We start from the raw sequence: 19,257 nt of genomic DNA, 5'->3' as shown, positions 1-19,257 counted from the left end.
ACTCAGTTAATCATTTTTCAAACAAATATAATTGATGTGTAAGTTAACAATATTTACAGTACAAAATCTTGTTTTATCTTGGTAAACACTTTTAAACTTATCAGACAATATCATTTCTCCGAAAGTTTTTCTCCGGGACAACAAAAATGAATACAAACACTACAAGAGTTTCCCCCAGTAGCCTACAGGTGAGAACTAATGGGAGGAAGGGATCCAAAGGGATTATTCAACACAGAATTCTACAAGAATGCTCGTACTTTTTGAACCTTTTTGATGCAGCTACCAAATACAAATCAAGAAACGAGTAGGACTGTAAATTACCACCAATAATACTCCAGAAGAGTAAAAAACTGACTCCATCGAAAACAAAGTAAAGAATAAACTAGCAATCCATTGATTAATGAAGCATTGGATTTGTGGTACATGGAAGTTTTTGTGTTTCAGAATACCCTGATAAAAACAGGGAATTCCTCAGATCTTACAAACTTCTTCGTTTCTTTAGTGTCTCCTAGATCTTCTAAGTTTTGCCTGGAGGTGAACGTACTGCCCCTTTGACACCATCTGCCTTATAACTTCATGAGCTTGAGATAGTTTTCCCGCATTTCGCAAATAACCAACTAAGGTAGTGTATACGAGAAAATTGGGATTACAACCTTTAGATTCCATTTCCTTCAACATCAATTGAGCTTCCTCGAATTTCTTAGCCATGCAAAGCCCACGGATCATGGAATTATAGGTAAAAACATTTGGCAATTGCCCCTTGCTAATCATCTCCTTGTACATCCCCTGAGACTTGTCAAACTCACCTGCCACGACATAACCCGTTATCATGACAGTGTAACAAACAGCATCCGGAACACACCCATGCTTTGTCATTTCATCAAAGAAATATCGGCAAGCATCCAAATTACCAGCCCTACTGAGCCCATCTATCAATGAAGTGAAGTGGAGAACACTCGGATCGACACCAGCTTCCTTCATGAAATTCAAAAGCTTTAGTGCTGCCAATGGCTTGTCCCCTTTACCGAGAACATGGAGCTGGAGATTGAACGTATGGAAATCGGGTGAGAATCCACATCTGCCCATTTCGTCGAGCAATCTGTAAAACTGATTCAGCTTTCCCAACCTAAACTTTGTGCACATAAGAATGTTATATGTCATCACATCAGGAAAATGCCCTTCAGCTAACATTGTCTGATATACCCACTCTATCAATCGGTATTCCTTCAATGTCAAAAGAGAATGCAGAATTGCATTGTATGAATGTTTAAACGGCCTATAATTAAAGGTCTTCGACTTAATAAACCTCTCTACAACTTTTCTAGCTAACCCAGCCCTACCACAAGTACATATCAATATGTTGAAAGTACGAGCAGTGGTTGGGTATCCTTTCACGATCATCTCGTCTACTAACCTCCACATTGCTTTAAATTCCTCGGTCTCTGCAAATATCTTCATCATCATATGGTATGCGCTTGCTGCATGAATGTAATTCTCTCTTTCACCAGACCACAAAAAGAATTTATACCCCAGCTTCGCACACCTATTTTTGTTCTCATAATTAATCATCTTCAAGATACCAAAAAGCACATCTCTCACTAGAGGACCTGAAACCCTCACCCCTAGACTATTAAGAGCAAGTTTTGCATCAAATTCCGGACCATCTTGACGAAGAATTTCAAGAACTCTTATACAATCACTTTTCACCTCGTCAATGAAATTCTCTCCCAACGGAAAGTTCCGATGATAAAGGCCATCATAATCACCATTGGGACCTGAAGAACCATGTGGATCACATAAATTTGAAGTCTTTTCCTCCACATTGTGCTCAAAACTAGAACTTTTCCAAGGTTCATCAAGAAAATCCTCAATGCGCCCAAACCCGTTTTCGACATTATTCCAATCAAACGTCTGACTGCATAAAGCACGAGAAACGACACAAACACAATACAATCCCTTGAGAATTCTGGGACTCAAAAGAGAAACAGCGCACATGGCAAAAATATATCAAACTTTGGAAACGCCCCATTATTCCGGCACCTCGTGGGCTGCTCCCAGAAAAGGCCCTAAATTCACCAAATTACAACTGAACCCAAGTTCAGAAATTTCCCCTTTGTGCAGTTCAATTAATCTAAAAATACCCATCAACACAAAACTGAGAAACATCAACCACCGTCTTAGAACAATAAACTGCATTCATTTATGAACACTGACAATTGCCGGATATAGTTGCGTTCGATTTCTTATTCTGGACAAGGGCAAATTAATGGTTTTCGAGTTTTGATAGAGTGAGCCAAAATTGCTGACCTGATAATGGGTTTTTGAGTTTCCTCCACAAACTTTTTACGTGGTGATTCCACTTCTCTGCAAGAAAATTGTCAATAAGTCGACCGAAAAAACGCAGATTGGAGCTCCGTGCTCAATGGAGCTAGTGAGCTTCTAGTCTTCTAGTGAGGGAACCGAGAATAAAGCCCTATTGAATATTGATGCGTGGGTGGAAATTGGTCCTCTTTGTAAACGCAACCCACTTGAGCCATCTAGGTTTTAGTCCCCAGTTTACAATTTTGGGACCGAACTTTACATGTAATTTATAATCATAAATTAGTAAGTAAAGATTAGGATAGTATTTTAGAATTTAGATAACAAGAATAATACATGTATGTCATCAGTATCTTTAATTTTTATCGAAACTTATTATCGGATAGTTGGCAATCACTGGTTGGTTCAAATCATGTGGGTCTCACTTTAATTTTTATCGAAACTTATTATTGGGTAGTTGACAATCACTGGTTGGTTCAAATCATGTGGGTCTTACTAAATTATATGAGACTCTAATGATTTGAACAAATAAAATATATTCACATAACCCATGGAATAATACTCATGGGATAGGTTCAAATTTTTCACTTACAGAGAGTAATTTGGTTTCCAAGGCTAGAGTTATTGTTTCACTTTTTTGTTATTTTGAATGTGGCAAGAATCAAGATAATGCTTGTTAAATGAAATATCTTTTCATTCTATTAAAAAGAAAATGAATACTTGTTTTATTTATTTATTTATTTGGTTTAGTTTGATCCATTATATTAGTTATATGGTCTCGTGTTTGAAGTTGAAGTGACACTCAATGGGAAAATTATTTTCATGCACATTTTTAATGGATTTATGCAATTTGTATTGTATTTATTAGCTCTGAGCAATCACGCCAGATTCCTCGAAATAAAATTTTATCTTAAATTTTAGATTGAACATTAAAAATAAAATAAAATAAACTACATAGCTAGGGTCTACTCAATTTCTAAATTTTATGTTTTATGAACAATACTTCAATTTTAGGGAATGAAATCCATTTCTCTAAGGCTTGAACAATAAAATATTATTTCTTTCACTCACTTTCGTTTCTCCCTCGAGAGAGAGTTTTGAAGATCAAATGCGTTGATCTGGGCAGACATAGGCCCGCTCAACCCTCTCTCCCTCTCATTTTCTGAATAATAATAAAATATTATGGAAAAAGAGAAAAGAATAAAAATAATAATTATTATATGGTAAATTACCAGAAACTGATGTATTATGTACTGAAAAATGGATATAAATTTAATAAGGTATTAGATATGGAAGCTCATGTGGGTGCTATTACTGATTCGATTTTGTTGTCAAATAGAGCCTCTATTTATTTTTTGTTGTACAAGTACATCGGATATCGAATTACATTACATCAAATTGTAACACTAAAGAATGAAATTACTCGCACAATCGACGATACTTAAGCATGAACTTGAGACGTGTTTGTCTCGAACAAAGAAAGTAACTAAAAGTATATGTGTTTTTTAAAATGTATGGGATATTGAATGTCTTTTTGTAAATGATTTTAGAAAATTAAGATCTAATGTACTGCTAAAATTAAAATTGTGTGCATCTTGGTCTGGCTATTTACTTTAACAAATTTTAAGGTTTGCAGTGTTTTCCTGAAATATAATACAATTAAAAACTGAATATATATGGGATGAGTGAAAAGCAAAATTCTTATTATTATTTTTTAAGTGAACAATTTTTAAGTGTTATAGTTTGGTGTTTAAAATTTGATAGCATTTTGTCATTTTTAGAAAACATAATCAAACAAAGTATTATTTTAGAAAATATGTGGGTGTTTGGCAGAGCTTATAAGCTATTTAAATCAACTTATAAGGTCTTTAAATTTGTTTAACAAATTTTTTGTCAAACAACTTATAAGCTGTTTTTAAAAAAGTAAGGTGACCCTACTTTTTTAGAAAAGATCTTATTTTGATATTTTATTTCTCCATATTATCCTTATATCTTTACTATTATATAAAAGTTGAGACTCATTTAAAAACTACTTTTGGTATGTTTTATGATCAATATAAATTTACAAATTTAACACTCAAACATGCATTGAATTTCATATGGATTATTGGATAAAATGGTAAAAATATATTTGCATTTCTCACTCCTACTGTCAAAAACCACGCACTATCTATGTCTTGCTAAAATTAAGGATTCACTTCAATGAATTTCATTGTACTTTTCTTTAATATCGACATATTATTTGCAAAATATTAAAAATTCATATTTATTATAATTTTAATTAGATATTAAATTATTTACGTACACGCAGAGCGTGTACATCGATTGCTAGTATTTTATTAAATTTTCACCCTGCCGTCTGCCCATTTTTTGTACATAATTTAACAAATTTGTTTCTAAATTAAAATTAAAAATAGTTTAATTTTTTAATATATATTTAACATTTATAATAAATTTAAAAATATTTGTGTACATATATTACGTACTATTTTACGTTACTTTCGTAATATTATACCTTTTTAGTAATGTTGACAATAAAAAGATCTTATAATATCAAACACATCAACATATTTAAGTTGTTTAAAATAAGTTCACTCAAACACTTTAACAACTTATTTTTAAAATAAAAGCTCCTAGATTTTATAAGCTATTTTTAATGAGCTTAACCAAACACCCTCTAACAACTATTTAAAAAAAAATTCGAAATTTCTCCTGAGTTCGATATAATTACTGGTTTTTTTTATCAATCGTTATATAGTTACCCTTTTGTTTAATAAACATTTGGATTTATTAAATTGTAAAATTTAGAAATTTTTAAATAGTTAGTTAAAAACTTGAAATTACTATTTTATCTGCGCTAATATTTTCATAATAATAATAATAATAATCAACATCATTATTATTATTATCATCATCTATGTTATTATATAAAACAAGATAGCATATTGGTCCGACCTAATGAAAATCTCTCCATTTTTTATCCTACTACTTTAAGTGTGATATAGTTTTCTCTCTCACAAAACTCCCCCACATTACATTTTGTTTATAATTTTATACTCCATTTTTTCACTCCATTTCATTTTTAATGATTTTACAAAGACTGCGGTTATCCCTCTACAATGCAAAAAAAATATTTTCTACGCAATTTGCCACCACAGCGACTAGTTATTATAAAACAAAAAATTAAAAAATGAGGTATTGAGGAATGCGATTAATGTACACACTGCACAGTATCGTAGGAAAGGAGATTGGAGATGTCTAGTCAGCTTCAGCTGAGCTAAAACGAAATCTTCTCAAATTGGCGCCAAATCTAAAAAATGAAGACGAAATCTACCCGTTGAGAGCGACAGCATCAGACGCTATGCGCACTCGCTTCCTCGCCACCGAGCACTCCGCCGCGGCTGCCCAGCCCATAGATTATGTCCCCCTTCCACCCCCTCACATTCCTCCTCCAGATATTCCGTCATTCTCCGCCGATTTCGTGCACTCCTTCGATGATGTTGCAGGTTTCACTGTCTCCAAGGAAATTGACAAGCTTCCTATCGACGATGCTCTTTCCATATTCCTGTCCGACGTGCTCCCTCACTTCGTTGATGGTGCTGATTGTGAGGAACGGGGAATTGCTAGCTCCAAGGAAAATTTCGAGGTTAGCTTTTACTGTGATTTTCGTTTCATTTGAAATTGCGCTTTGTTTTGATGATTTTACTGTTTTTTGTTTCTAATGTGCGATGTTATAGGAAGATTTAGGAGTGTTTTGATGTTTTATTTTCTAAGAATATTATTATCTGAAGAATTAAGTTCTATGAAAATCAATTGGGAGTTGGCTTGAGTTATTGTTGTACGCTCAAATAGTTGTTTTTTTTTACTAAGTTTTGCATCAATTCTGCTGGAACTTTATTAATCTAATTTTACAACGGAAATATTGAGATCTGATGGGAGAACCTCAATATCATCATTGTGATCATCACATGTAAAGTGTTATTTTGTAGTGCGGTCATGACAAGCTTTATCAAATTATTTTTCGATCAAGTTTAGTTTGAATTATTTGTTCTCAAAATATCTTATGCTGTAATATCGAATGTTCTCAACTTTTCCCAACATATACTATTCAGCTCATAATTGATAGAGTTTACCTTCTCTTCAAACTGACCCTCTACTATGGTCGTGTTATATGGTATTTTTCATCCAACAATGAAGCTGTGAACTTAACTGGTACAGAACAATTTCAGACGCTTGAATCTGAATAAGTCTAGTTTAGGAAAAAAATTTGTCAGAAGTATTTGATATGAAACCTTGTGAAATTAGTCCCCCTACCTATCCAGCCCGGAATTTAACTTGTCGAAGTGAACACAAATATGCTAGGAGGGCGGGGAAGAATTAAACTGTGATAAGATGGGGGTTGATTTACCAATCCTTTGCGAAAAAAATTCCTACCTTCATACTTACTATTCATGATACAGATCATCATGTGCATCCATTTCCAGGTGAAACATGAGAAAACATCCAATATTAAGGGCTGGATTGGTACTAAATTTGTGCAGTTTGAAGTTTCCGAGATGGATGCTTCCCCGGTTTCATCAGTAAGCTTTCCAGAATGAGGGCATAGATGCACATTGATATTATGTTATTTTTTGCCTAACTTGCAATCTCTCTGTTCACCTACTCTTATCTGTACTCAGCCAAAAAGTGCAATTGATTCCCAAATGGAGACTTTGTGTGCTTTCTTGGAGATTTCTGATGCTGAATGTACTATGGTAAATATTTAATACATTATGTTTTATCTCCAGTTTTGTGCATCTAAGAGTCCCCATCTTTCTGTTGTGATACTGATTAATGCACTCCATCCTACACTGAACAATGATTACCGGTCTTCTCCTCCATACTTTGTATGACAGTGGTAAAAAGGGTCTTACAAATGATTGGCACTTTTAGGATAAACAAATTTATCAGCTGGGGAGAGGTTATTTAGTCTGGAAGGGTTTACTATACATAATATCTCTCATAATACTGAGGATTTATGCATGGAATTTTATCTATTTGATGATTTCAAGAAGTTAAAGGAGGTGAAAATTGTCTACGGCATGTTGTTAGTCCATTTTACTCTCGTGGTTCTTTCTCATTCATTATTGTATAGTGACATAAATAACATACACCAATAATTTTTCCTCCACATATTTCTGATTGACTTGCTAATCGATTTAAAAGTAATGCAGGATTTATGCCATACGGAGCTTAGGCTACCTGATCACCAAAAGATTCAACAATCTGTTTATTCAGTTGATGATATGAAGGTGGAATACCCAATGGAGCATAATGCTGATTTTCTGCAAAATGCTGATTCTATTCAAGGACAAAATGCTTCCCACGATGTTAAATTTCCCCTTTTTGAGGTTGATGTGGGAAGTCTATGTACTGTTGACAGAATATATATGGAGGATGCACTTCTAATTTTTGAGAATGTTGAAACTCGGCAGTTGACAGAACTAGATGGTGTAAATGGTGACAGAAAGGAGCTTTTGGGTTCTATGGAATTCGACTTGATGAAGTATGCACTAAATCAATGTGTTTCGATTCAGTACCTCGAAGAGACAAAATGTTCACCGGAAGTTGACCACTTAAGCATTTTAGAACACCCTAACTTCCATGAATATTCCACTTTCCATCAGGGGAAGCCAGATGATTCAGTTTGCTCAATGAACCCATTCCTCTTTAATGAATTTCAGTTCTTTGATTTGGTTGCATATAATTTCTTTGAGACATCCTCACATGCAACAAAGGAGATCGAGGCAGAGACATGTGAATCCATGTTTGGAGAAGCTATGAACTTTAGAAGTTTTAATGAAATGATCGTGTGTCATGAGCTAACACTCATGGATGACTCTTTCAAATCACTGCCTGTACCTATGCCCTCAGATTGTAAGCTTACTTACTCATTGTCATCTTTCATTGAAGAAATACTACTGACACAGTTAGAGTGGCAGTCTTCATCAACATCCGATGGTCTGTATCTGGACTGGCATTTTCTTGGAGAACATGGTTGCGAATTCGTTGAACATTCTTCTTGCTGGAAAATGTTGTGGGAAATAGATACTTACAGCATTGACTCCTCCATCGATTCTAGTGACAACGGAAAGCCGATATTTAATTATATTCTCTCTGAAATTCAATCCAATGAACAAAGCACAGAAAACCACAATGAAATTCTGAATCTACATTTTAGTGGTGTCTCTATATTCCACAATTCGCCTGCTTCTTCTGGTAAATTAGATTCTAATAGCTTGATGAATCCTGGAGATCAAAGAATTACAAGTGGTGTTGAGAAAGTTCCATTGTTTGGGGCATCCATGTCTAATGATCTTGATTTTTTTTTGAATCCTCTCAACTTCAATATTCCAAGGGTGGGCATGCATGAAGACAAGTCCACTAACACAAATACTATGTGTCAAGTGGTTTCGTCCATTGATGATTCGTTAGCCTCTAAAGCCGCCACATTGGTTCAGGAGCAGTGGAACGTCAAATTGCATCACGTATGTTTGTTAGATAGAATTCTAATACACATCGATTAGTAGTGTAATTGAATATGTTAGATATAGTTGTTCAGATATCATGTTTTTAGATATGACATGCTTATGTGTATTTTCTGATGCCAAGCATCCAGAATGATCAATGATTTAGTTTTGAAAAAATCACTGAACTTTATATGAATTGAATCACATGATGGAACAATTTGAAGGTTGTGGTTATTTGAATATACCATGAAAATATAGGGCTAAGCCATGAGATAACTGAGAACTGTCATGTCAGGAAGCGCAGGTATTGAATTTGTTGAACTCTTTCAGTTTCAGATATTAAGCAGTATTTTCTTCTTCTGGTCCTCTCTAATTGTGTAGAAATCCAAATGAATCAATCTTCAAAACCATCTGTTTGCTTGGCTTCCCAAAAGCATGGCTCTCTAAATGATCAATTCAAATATGGATGGTTTCCTACTCAAATTCTTGTATGTTTCTTCGTGATACTCCTGCAGGCAGTCGGTGTATTTTTTTTTCCAAAATTGATGATGAGTCACATCTTTTGTTTTGAATGGAGGTTTCCTGTGGAAAAGTTTTTGTTTTACTATGGGAAAATCCATCAGTTACTTTTTTTGCTGATTGGATATTCTTTTGACTACTTTTGCTAATATACCATCATAAAGTAGATTTTCAACTTTTTCAAGAAATGTAGTACTAAGTGATCAATTTTTACATGCATTACATTTTGTGCTTCATAGTTGGGTCAAAGTTTGCTCGTTGGTCGATGCAAAAGTTCTGAGTAATGCAACTTTTACCCACGAACTTATGGCTGTCGTAGTACCTGTATATCTGTCTCAAGGATAATCTTGTGGCTATAGTTTTATTGTTTGATGTCTTCATAATCAGCCTCTGAAATTTACTTTTATCCATTTAAATGTGTTCAGAAAGGAGATTTAGAGTCCACCTCAGCCGAAGAAGAGAGAAAAACTAAATTAGAAGAGATGTTAAATACTGTACCCGAGACAACAATAGATGAAAATCAACCTGTGAAAGCTGTATATGAAGATAAATCCTGCTCTGTGATGCTAGTCCCATCCATGCAACCAGGCTTGGAGTCAAAACAAAATGACTCATGCAGGCCTTCTTGCCCTGACACTGTCATAATTGTGAATACCCAAAACTTCAATGATGAAATGGTAATTTCAAGGAGAAGCACATATCAAAAAATTCTGGAAATGGAGAAAGAAGGGGCACAAGTTGTTGAACGTGACATAAGTCTTCCAATAGATATTATCGCAAGTGCTAAAGTTTGCCTCACTTGGTACGACTGCAAAAATATTGGAAAGAAAGCTTCAGCTCCAAACGAGGCCTTTTCATGCTTGCCTCTATGTGTTGAAAGCATTGCAGCAAGTACTTTGACGTCATTGAGTTTTGCTTTTGGTTGTTGCATCCTGGTAACTGTCTTACTTGAAAGTTTTAATATCGAACCCATTATTCCTTTCTACTTTAACTCCGAGGCAGTGATTTTTCTGTTTTATAAATGTAGAGTAATCGGATGTTGAGTCTTTGCACATCTCTTTGGCGGTGAGATAACTGATTCAAAATGTGACTAAATGTATTTTCAGTCTTTACTCAAGTTGATATGGTGGTTCAGAAAGGTTTTTCTTTATGCGTAGGCTATGAAGAAATAGATTACATTGAGTTAAGTGTGCCATAATTACTAGGGAAGAATTTCGCAATCTATTAGCTTGCTTAGTTGGCTAGTCAATGGAGTAATTTAAAAATCTGAACTCTACTATATATGGATAATACTTTTTAATCAAAGCCTGGATGAATCTAATTATTGGCACTAAGTGGTTTTTACAAATTTAAGTAATCTGATAGTGTGTAGCTTTTGTATACTCCACTGATTGTTCGATGTTGATATTGCCTTTCAGATCTTTGAGGGAGAAGGCAATTTCCTTGGTGGCATAATGGAATCATCAGATGAGCTCTATGCAGCCGCTGCTAGCCTAGGAATTGATGTACAGATCTTCTGTTCATATTCATCCGAGATGACTGAAGAAATTATATTATCCTGCATCAACAAAATATCAAAGTTGAACAGGGGCCTCTTTCCAAAAATGTCTGAATCAGAAAGTATAGCAGAGTCGTTCCTCACTGCATTTCCTTCTATAAATCCTCTTTCAGCTCATGCGATATTATCTTCAGATACCGTACTTGGCAAGTTTATGGAATTTTCAAACGAGAGTAAACGTTGCAGTCTTCAAAAATATCAGGTTCCTGAAGAAAGTTTGTCTTTGTTAAGTGCAATAAGCAGATTCGGGGAACGTGAGGATTCCAAATCTGGATTGACTGACTGCTCCTCAGTATCTTCAGTTCTTGACTCAGAAAATGTACATTTCAAAAGTGCATCCGAGAGGAAGAAACCAAAATATTCTCCCAAACACCTTTATCCTGCTGAAGAGCCTACGAATTGCTCTTTTCATTTGGAATCGCTAAAGCTACTCCCAGATGAACATAATCATCCCAAATTTTATGTTTCTAGTAATTCTTGGATGTCTGGAACAGCTGAGATGTTTGATGAACCCGGGAACTTCAATATATCTTTTGACGACGAATTTAGGAGTTATAGTGAGAGATTTGCTGTGGATACAATTAAGATGCCTACCAATATGCCAAAACCTTATGATTTTCCAGCGTCAAAAAGTCTTCCTCAGGTTGACATAGATTGTGGTCCAGATTGGAGATCAGCTACAACAGAATTGAATGGATTCAGCCTTCAAAGTACGAAGGGAATTGGGAATTCACAGGAAAATTTCAAGGGTGAAGTAATTAATGCAGAGGGTACTCCAGAATTTGGTGATGATTTACTGTTCGCAAATTTAGGTAGCTTTTCACCTTTTCTACTTGATGTGGAGAAAGATTATGCAGCAAGAAATTCTAGGAGGAGTAAATTGTCTTCAAGTGCAAATATTATTGATGTGGTCAGAAATCCCATTCATGCTTATTCTGCCTTTGATGCCTGGATTCCCGGAAAAGATGGACAAATTATCGGGGAAGAAACAAAACCACATTTTGATACCATTAACAGTGATAATACTTCCATGGCACATCGAAAAGGGCATTTGAAAGTGAATATGATAGAAGAAACTCCCAAAACATTATGCACACGGCCTTCTCAAGAAAATCATACCAACAGTTATGGTGGTACACCACTATCCAATGCGCTTCACTCGACTCAACTGCAGCAGGGATCACCCTGGACTATTGATTTTCTTAACAGGATAAGAGAAAAAAGTAGACTGCGCAAACAGTCTCTGTCATATAATTCATCGCCACCTTGCTTTGGTTCCTCAGGAAACATATCAAATAATGCTAAACGAAAGAGTCCCTCAATTTTTGAATCATACAAGTATGAAGTAGGTAGCACCTCAAAGAAAATTGGTGAACAAAAGAGACAAAAGAGGTCATCAAAACCACCCAATTCTATGAAGAATGAGAATACATCAACCTCACGCCCTCCGTCGTGGACGCCACTTGACAAGAGGGCTAGACGAGTAGGCAACTGAAAGTCTTACTAAATATTCTTGTAATTTTTTACATCAAATCTTGATTTATTTTTCCCCAACTGCAGGTTCTATCTTTTGCAACAAAAGGAAGTGGGGGGCAAAGTAAGCTGGTCTGGAAGGATAATAATTCGCATACTGCAAAAAGAATATTTTAGCCCCAAGTTGGCGTTGCATGGAGTTTGCAAAAGTTATATATAGCTTCAGACTTGTGTACGTGAAGGTCAGTTGTCATGTTATCTTGGCCCAGGTGTTGTTGCGCCAAGAGATTGTAATTGGCATACTATCTAGGTCTAATTTGGCACCCTTTTGCTCCCAGCAAATATCCACAACTATCTACTCAACTAGTTGGTTTAGAGTGCTTATGAATTTTATAGTTTTGTTGTGTGCTGGAGATGGTGGGTGGAGGTTCATATTGAGTTTTTTTTATATGGTAAGGGAAGCGCAAGTGTAATAGAGTGCAATTAAGCTGTCTCTCTTATGTATGTAGAAGTTGTTAAAGGAAATATGTCAAATTCTATTCTTCTCCCAAATAAGTATTTCTAAAGATGTAATGCGAGCCTGGTGAGCCGAGTCAATTTAAGTTTGACTGAGCTAGAGATTGCTTGAGCTCGAGTTTGAATGTTCAAAATTAGTTTTTAATTTTTTTTTTCATATTTTATCAACTCTAATAAACTTAATATTTATATTAATATGTATGTAATATTATTTTCTTCATATACAAGTATCAGTATTTGTTATGTATATAGAGCTCATGAACACGTGCAGGAGTTCATGGTTGTGATCTAACCTCATGATTTAAACTCATCGACATGCTTATGAATTTGGCACATGTTTCTTACAACCGGCTAAAGCTTTAATCAGCTCGAAATGATGCTCCTCTTTTTTCTCTTATCATGTTATCTTTCTTTTGTTTGAAATTGTTTTTCGCTAGTTGTATCTTCTAAATTTTCCAGGCAATTAGTTCAGTCATTTTTGCACTCTGAGATTCTACATTTCGCTTGATCCATTATTAATTTCCCTTTGTCCTTTCCTATGTTAATATTATGTGTTATAAAGTGATCCATATGCAAAAAGTGACGTGCAAGTGCTTAATGTTTAATGCGAAATGTCACAAAACAGAATAACTGTATTTTATTGCTTCGGCCATAGAACAAAAAATTGAACAAATAATGGAGAAGGATACCATTGAAAATGTACCATTAATATACATGACATGTCTGCTGGACAAAATGCTCAACAGTTGGTCTTCAACATTACTCCAAGTATCTAGTTTTTCTTTCCATTTTTCAGGTTACGAAGGGTCATGACAAGTTGTTGCCGTTCACCTTCTACCTCTGCAAATCTGAGACTTATTTCTGAATATCTCTCATGCATTTCTTTCAACCTTTCTTCCATGCTTTTGTTGTCTTCCCTCAGTGATACTACTTCACTCGACAAGCTGGAAGTATCACAACTACCACTGAAGTTGTCACTCTTCTGTTCCAGCATTGTTTGGTGAGTTGCTCCTCTGGAAAAATAAACAGAATCATTTTCTTATTTGTCAAGTTAAATATTATGATACTAATGGCTCAAGTCGGTGCAAGATATTACCTTTTGATGTGTCCTGCGTCCGGTTCCCCTGTTGTTGGAAGGTTGTCTATACCCTCCTTACTTGTTTCTTCAACCGGTCTATCATTTTTGTCCTTGGCAGGTGCACTCGCCTGTATTCAGTTTATTGTTTCTTATTATACAATTTGGTGGGTAAATAATTTAGACACATAACTGAAGTGAGATTTATTATTGCTTAAACTTGTCAAGGTTTTACATCATAGGGGAGTTAGTAGAAATCCTCGCTGGAGTATTTCAGTAACATAAAGAAGTAAGTAAAGTCAGTTCACTTGATACATTTTTCAGAGCATAGTGGCTCCATGCACAGAGATATTTCAGGTTTGAGAGGTTTTGCTAAATTTAGGTTATTTTACGCTACATATTCATAAATGTGCCAACCTGCTCTAAGTGGTCTGTAAGGTTTGTCTGTGTGTTGCTCTCTTCTTCTTCTGCGGTATTATACACAAGATTCTTTGCCTTCACTGGAGACCTGATAGTATTTTGTAGTGCTGCTCTCTCTTCCTGTAAAGTTAACCAATAGTTAGTTGAGTCACTTATAAGCAAGAGTAACAAATGCATGAGAAATCGGTTCTTCAATGTCTGACTTAGTACTATCGTTTTGGAAATTTAGTGGTTTTCCTTTGAATTGATGATTACCTTCTCATTATGTAAGTCAATCTGTAGTTTGGAGACCTCTGTCTTTAGGTTTTCTTTCTCTGATTCAACCTTCAATAAATTATTCTTCACCTCACTATTCTTCTTTCTCAGCTTTTTCACTTCTAAATGCAAGTTCTCTTCTTTTGTCTTTGCCTGATCTATTTGAGACTTTAAAGAAATATTTTCTTGTACAAGTTCTTCTGCTTCCTTTCTCCCTGATGCCACTATTTTCTCCGAACCTTCGTTTTCCTTTACCCACGTCCCTTTCTTTTGTTCTTGAAGGTCATGAAGTGTTCTTTCATACTCATCACTTTTTATTTGATGTTCATCCCTAGCTTTGTGAAGCAGGTCTTCGAGAATTTCATTCCTGTGTCTCAAATCATTGGCTTCTGCAGTCGATATCTGCGCCAACTTCTCATTCTCCTCGATTTTTAACGACATATCAGCAGAAAGCCTTTTGAATTCCTCCTGAAGTCGCTCTGCTGCATTTGCATTATTCCATCTTGTCTTCCTAAAGGCTTCCTCAGCTCTTATGGCTCTCTGTTCCTGCATTATTTTTGCCTGAGTTACTGCATCCAAATCTTCTTCAAATGCTTGTGCATGATTTTCCAGTTCTTTTTGCAGGTTCTCAACCTGAATCTCAAGCTCATTAATTGCATTCAAAGATCCAGAGTATTGAAGTTCCTGGCTTTTGACTTCTTCCTCCAAGCTTGCTACCTGGAGCTTCAACTGCTTCACCATAGTCAAAGATTCAGTGTACTGGTGTTGCATTTCCATTTTTTCTTTCTGGTTTTCCTGTAATGTGGAGTAGATATCCTTGCTTTCCGTCTCTAAACATTCATAATCCAACTTAAGCCTCTCTAAGTCTATTTGAATCTCTGCTTTTTCTTTCTTTTGGATTTCTAATTCAAAAATGAGGTTTTCAATATCCTGCTTCAGCCTTTGTATTTCAGCATCATTTCGGAGATTGTTTACCAGATATTCCAAGGCTTTCATATCTTCATTTGGATCCATCTTTTTTTTGGGAACTGCTGCAAAGGCCCCCGGTGCACTTTGAAGGGCTGTAATTTCACTTGAAAGTTGAGCGATTTTGATGTTTTTCTGCTCCAACTCTTTATTAAGATCCCTTAAGGTAAGAACAAATTCAGAATTTGAATCTTCTGTCTCCTGCAACTGTAACTTCATTTTTTTATTCAAGCACTTCTCATTCTCAAGCTCTTGCTTGACATTTTCTAGCGACCTTCTCATATTTGAACTCTCTTTTTGTACATAAAATGGTTCATCTTCCACATTTTTACATTTTGATGAGGACTTGAGTTGTTCACATTCTGCTTTAAGTGCATCCCTCTCTTGTTTAAGGTAAACCATCTGCTCAGATATTTTCTGTCCTTTCTTGCTCTCCTTGATGATTTGCTGCCTAAGGGACTGTGCTTCCATTTCAGCAACTTCTGCCTTCCTTTCTAACATTTTCATTTGATTTTTCAAGGGTCCCAACTTATCATGTGAAGTTTCTATCATCCCGTTTGCTGCTTTATAGTCATTATTATCCGATTCGGCATCTCCCAAGCTTCCGTTTTGTTCACGACTTGTTGCTTCACTCGAGCCCTCACTCTATCGAACAAATGAAGTCAGTTCTAGTTTAAACAGCCAATAAAGTGTGTCATATTGATTCATTTTACCAGTACTTGCTGATAATTAGAGACCTTACTTCAGAAGAATGTATGTTTCTCCTTCCTTGACTATAGCAGTCATTCATTTCCGTATTTAAGCATTCTTCTGATTCATTCATTGGAGATAGATCATCTTCCATATATCTGAGTTTCCGGATGGGACAAAAACTTTTGTCAGTCAATTTTACTATACCACTCAACAGTGTTACGCAGAGAAAAGGAAGATAAATATTACTGCTGTTGGTCAATATTGTTACCTTGAATTAGGATCTCCCTGAATCCTCTGAACTGTAACCTGGTATTCAATAGTAGCTTAATTTAGAAATACTTCTACTGATACTACAATTTCAAATTTACCACCTCATAATTATTTTATAAAAAAAAGGAAAGCAACAAAAATACTGGTGCAGGCTACTTTCTCCGCAGCTGTGCCTCTAAAATTGTGTGCAGGGACAGAACCAGGAGATTAATCACGCAAGAGATGGGAGAAAAAACTAACGTGCAAAATTGCTCCAGATTTTGAAGTCTGCAGTGGCAAAGTTAACTTCAACTGTTTGTTTGCTTCTGCTAGATCTGCAAAATCAATCGAGACTTCTCCCAGAAAACCTGATTTTGATGATCCCTTTCAGGAATAAAATAAATAAAAGTGTTATCTTATTTTTTTCCTCATTTGTGAATCTTAAGGAAGAAAGAAACGGAAAATGTGTCACTTACAGTTGACACAATCAAGTAGTAAAATTTCTCTCTAATTCTGCCTGTTTTGATCTCTTTGACTAATTTCACCGCTTCATAAACAGGATTTTCCCATGTACAGGTTCCTTCAGCGATTGGAGCTTTCGGCAATCTCACCGTCGGCTTACCGACATCTACTGGAACCAGAGAAATCATAAGGCCTTTTTGTTTCATATGTGGAACCTGGAACAACATTACTGGTGAGATACTGCATTTCTTGATCAACACATAAATTATTCTTGCAACCCATGAACAAAATGATCAACACAGTCGCATTGTATGCTACATTACCATCCCTGAATTTTATGCTAAGAAGATGACTCATTCCTGATCCATTATAATTTGGTTTGACATCCAATGTACCTGTGTCACTTGAAATTGCATCTTGAAGACAACTTTGATCTTTTTCTCGCTTCGTTTGAACATCTTTTCTTGGATATCAAGGATTCCAATTCAAAGAATCCTACAGTTCTTGCCGTGTGAGAGTTAGGAGAAATTGAAGACTGTGTGTTGCCCTTTGCTGCATCAAGTGAAAGGATATAATTTTTACTGTGGAAAATTGGTAGTTGAAAGGAGGAGGAGAATTAAATGACTAGAATAAACATTGTTTTCTTTGTACATTAAATATTTCAGAAAATGGGCGAGGTTACTTGGCTGGCTACTTGCATAGGTAGTAAATCTTGGTTTTGACTTTTGAGTTAGATTGTTTAGTATTTGTCCTGCATTGCATCTGCTGCTACTCTGTATGGTGCGAATTTCAAATTTCTATCTAAGAAAGTTTGGTAAATATTCGGTAAAATTAATTATTCTGTACTCTTTAAAAAAAATTATTGGTTTGATTTTCTAGAAAATAACAAAGTGATACCTTTCCCTTTGAAAATTCTCGATCGCTCTGGTTATGAAATATCAACATTCATCATGGTTACGTAACCATTTGAACCTATTTGGTGTGTCGTTTTGCACTCCAAATAACTCCAATAAATTTAGTATTAGACATGTTACTGTATCGGATCATGAGGTGATGGAATCGAACCAATCCTATAAGGTGTCGGATCATATCGATTCTCGATTAATCATATTTGGGTGTGTCATTTAATCCAAAACTGACTCAATTGAACCGTTTGGAACACAAATTAGGATCAGTATGTTTCAATCTTCAAGTAGCATGCACAATATGATTTGATATGGGTGCCGATTCAGTTTAATTCGGAACCAATTAATTGGTTATATATTGAACCGATTGATCCGATCTGATAACTCCCTAACACATGTAGTGTTATTTTCTTTAACATAGCTTATATATATAATATAACAATAGATCTATATATAAAAATGTTTAATGTTTTAACCTAATTATTAATGTAGGTACCAATACATTATTAGTAGCAAGAAAACTACGTGCCCTATTGAAGTAAAAAAAATGATGGGATGGCGAGTGAATGAGGTAGAATGCAGTGAGAGAGATTGATTCAGGATTTGTATACTCCATTTAACTTGACTAAACATGCTGGGTTGGAGATCCAAGTAACCAGCACTTTTGCTGTATACAGCTGTCGGTGGAGAATTTATACCAGCCTTGTCACTTTAGAAAGTGCCTCTCCATCTATCTCCCTTTTGCTGCAATTAGCTTTGTTTGATCGAACTATAAAATATAAATGTTTTCCCCGTGACATTTCTGACACCATTGTATCCGTTGAGCTGATATTTATGTGTATTTATTGGATCAAGATTTTAATATACTCATCCAATGTATATTTCCATGTTGCATAAGTTTTTTAAGAAATAAATAAAAGGAAGTGATTTAATTGTTGGAGGAAGGCTTAAAATAATCAATTGATAATTTGTGATTATCTATAACATTAAAATTTGATACTTCGAAAATGACCAAAAGAGGTATTTCAGACTTCAAAATTTAGGTTTTTCAATATGTGGCAAACAATCACAGCTTGTTATGAATGATAAAACATTAATCGATTATTTAATATTATTTTATTCAATGTTTGGCTCAATTTTTACACAGTATTCCATTTGCGTCATGCACCATTACTTTATCTAAATATATTTTATTATCTTTATATTACGATTTACGCATGCTTCGTTATCCTATCTATGAGTCAAGAATTGGGTCTAAAAGGTAAAAATCAAATGGACAATCTATCCTGACCCTAACAAAAGCCGATGGCAAAAACAAAACAAAATAATTTGATTTAT

At 35.2% G+C, this 19,257-nt stretch overlaps 3 protein-coding genes and 1 long non-coding RNA gene across 8 annotated transcripts; 2 read left to right on the top strand and 2 right to left on the bottom strand.

The window, feature by feature from the left end:
* Window positions 1–293: 293 nt before the first annotated feature.
* Window positions 294–2,536, bottom strand: LOC140865365 (pentatricopeptide repeat-containing protein At1g55630-like). Of its 2 annotated transcripts, XM_073269979.1 has the most exons (2): window positions 912–2,536; window positions 294–806 (listed from the first exon to the last, which is right to left on the bottom strand). In XM_073269979.1, exons 1-2 carry the CDS (start codon window positions 1,993–1,995, stop codon window positions 499–501), a joined length of 1,392 nt encoding a protein of 463 aa, XP_073126080.1. In that variant the 5' UTR covers window positions 1,996–2,536; the 3' UTR covers window positions 294–498. The 2 variants fall into 2 exon arrangements, with proteins under 2 accessions (XP_073126080.1, XP_073126079.1); XM_073269978.1 differs by having other exon boundaries at window positions 294–2,536.
* A 3,035-nt stretch (window positions 2,537–5,571) lies between these two features.
* LOC140865503 (protein SHORTAGE IN CHIASMATA 1) lies at window positions 5,572–15,400 on the top strand. Of its 3 annotated transcripts, XM_073270167.1 has the most exons (10): window positions 5,572–5,965; window positions 6,780–6,899; window positions 6,999–7,073; window positions 7,533–8,846; window positions 9,773–10,282; window positions 10,766–12,388; window positions 12,466–12,620; window positions 13,691–13,894; window positions 14,198–14,326; window positions 15,269–15,400. In XM_073270167.1, the coding sequence occupies exons 1-7, from the start codon at window positions 5,681–5,683 to the stop codon at window positions 12,553–12,555; spliced, it is 4,017 nt and encodes a 1,338-aa protein (XP_073126268.1). In that variant the 5' UTR covers window positions 5,572–5,680; the 3' UTR covers window positions 12,556–12,620; window positions 13,691–13,894; window positions 14,198–14,326; window positions 15,269–15,400. The 3 variants fall into 3 exon arrangements, with proteins under 3 accessions (XP_073126268.1, XP_073126269.1, XP_073126267.1); XM_073270168.1 differs by lacking the exon at window positions 14,198–14,326 and having other exon boundaries at window positions 6,804–6,899; window positions 15,269–15,377; XM_073270166.1 differs by lacking the exon at window positions 14,198–14,326 and having other exon boundaries at window positions 15,269–15,377.
* LOC140865504 (uncharacterized) lies at window positions 13,530–17,704 on the bottom strand. 2 transcript variants are annotated; one of them, XM_073270170.1, is made up of 9 exons: window positions 17,410–17,704; window positions 17,029–17,229; window positions 16,814–16,936; window positions 16,572–16,609; window positions 16,353–16,458; window positions 14,645–16,255; window positions 14,387–14,509; window positions 13,991–14,100; window positions 13,530–13,907 (listed from the first exon to the last, which is right to left on the bottom strand). In XM_073270170.1, the coding sequence occupies exons 1-9, from the start codon at window positions 17,470–17,472 to the stop codon at window positions 13,667–13,669; spliced, it is 2,616 nt and encodes an 871-aa protein (XP_073126271.1). In that variant the 5' UTR covers window positions 17,473–17,704; the 3' UTR covers window positions 13,530–13,666. The 2 variants fall into 2 exon arrangements, with proteins under 2 accessions (XP_073126271.1, XP_073126272.1); XM_073270171.1 differs by having other exon boundaries at window positions 17,338–17,470.
* On the top strand, window positions 16,624–18,739 carry LOC140865505 (uncharacterized). The gene is made up of 3 exons (XR_012144605.1): window positions 16,624–17,046; window positions 17,129–17,246; window positions 18,412–18,739. It is a non-coding gene; the product is annotated as an uncharacterized lncRNA (long non-coding RNA).
* Window positions 18,740–19,257: the final 518 nt, after the last annotated feature.

This window comes from Henckelia pumila, chromosome 4 (assembly GCF_033568475.1).
Source record: "Henckelia pumila isolate YLH828 chromosome 4, ASM3356847v2, whole genome shotgun sequence".
Taxonomy (NCBI): domain Eukaryota; kingdom Viridiplantae; phylum Streptophyta; class Magnoliopsida; order Lamiales; family Gesneriaceae; genus Henckelia; species Henckelia pumila.
This window is presented reverse-complemented; position numbering and strand designations above follow the sequence as displayed.

What these genes read in the sequence shown, in the direction of transcription:
- LOC140865504 (XM_073270170.1), bottom strand. Translation starts at nt 17,472, where the DNA reads ATGTTCAAACGAAGCGAGAAAAAGATCAAAGTTGTCTTCAAGATGCAA. An exon ending in CAGGGAGATCCTAATTCAAG is followed by an intron (nt 16,459 to 16,571) that starts GTAACAATATTG and finishes CCGGAAACTCAG; the next exon opens with ATATATGGAAGATGATCTAT. An exon ending in GACGCAGGACACATCAAAAG is followed by an intron (nt 13,908 to 13,990) that starts GTAATATCTTGC and finishes TTATTTTTCCAG; the next exon opens with AGGAGCAACTCACCAAACAA.
- LOC140865365 (XM_073269978.1), bottom strand. Translation starts at nt 1,995, where the DNA reads ATGTGCGCTGTTTCTCTTTTGAGTCCCAGAATTCTCAAGGGATTGTAT.
- LOC140865503 (XM_073270167.1), top strand. Translation starts at nt 5,681, where the DNA reads ATGCGCACTCGCTTCCTCGCCACCGAGCACTCCGCCGCGGCTGCCCAG. An exon ending in GCTCCAAGGAAAATTTCGAG is followed by an intron (nt 5,966 to 6,779) that starts GTTAGCTTTTAC and finishes TTCATGATACAG; the next exon opens with ATCATCATGTGCATCCATTT. An exon ending in ATGCTTCCCCGGTTTCATCA is followed by an intron (nt 6,900 to 6,998) that starts GTAAGCTTTCCA and finishes ATCTGTACTCAG; the next exon opens with CCAAAAAGTGCAATTGATTC.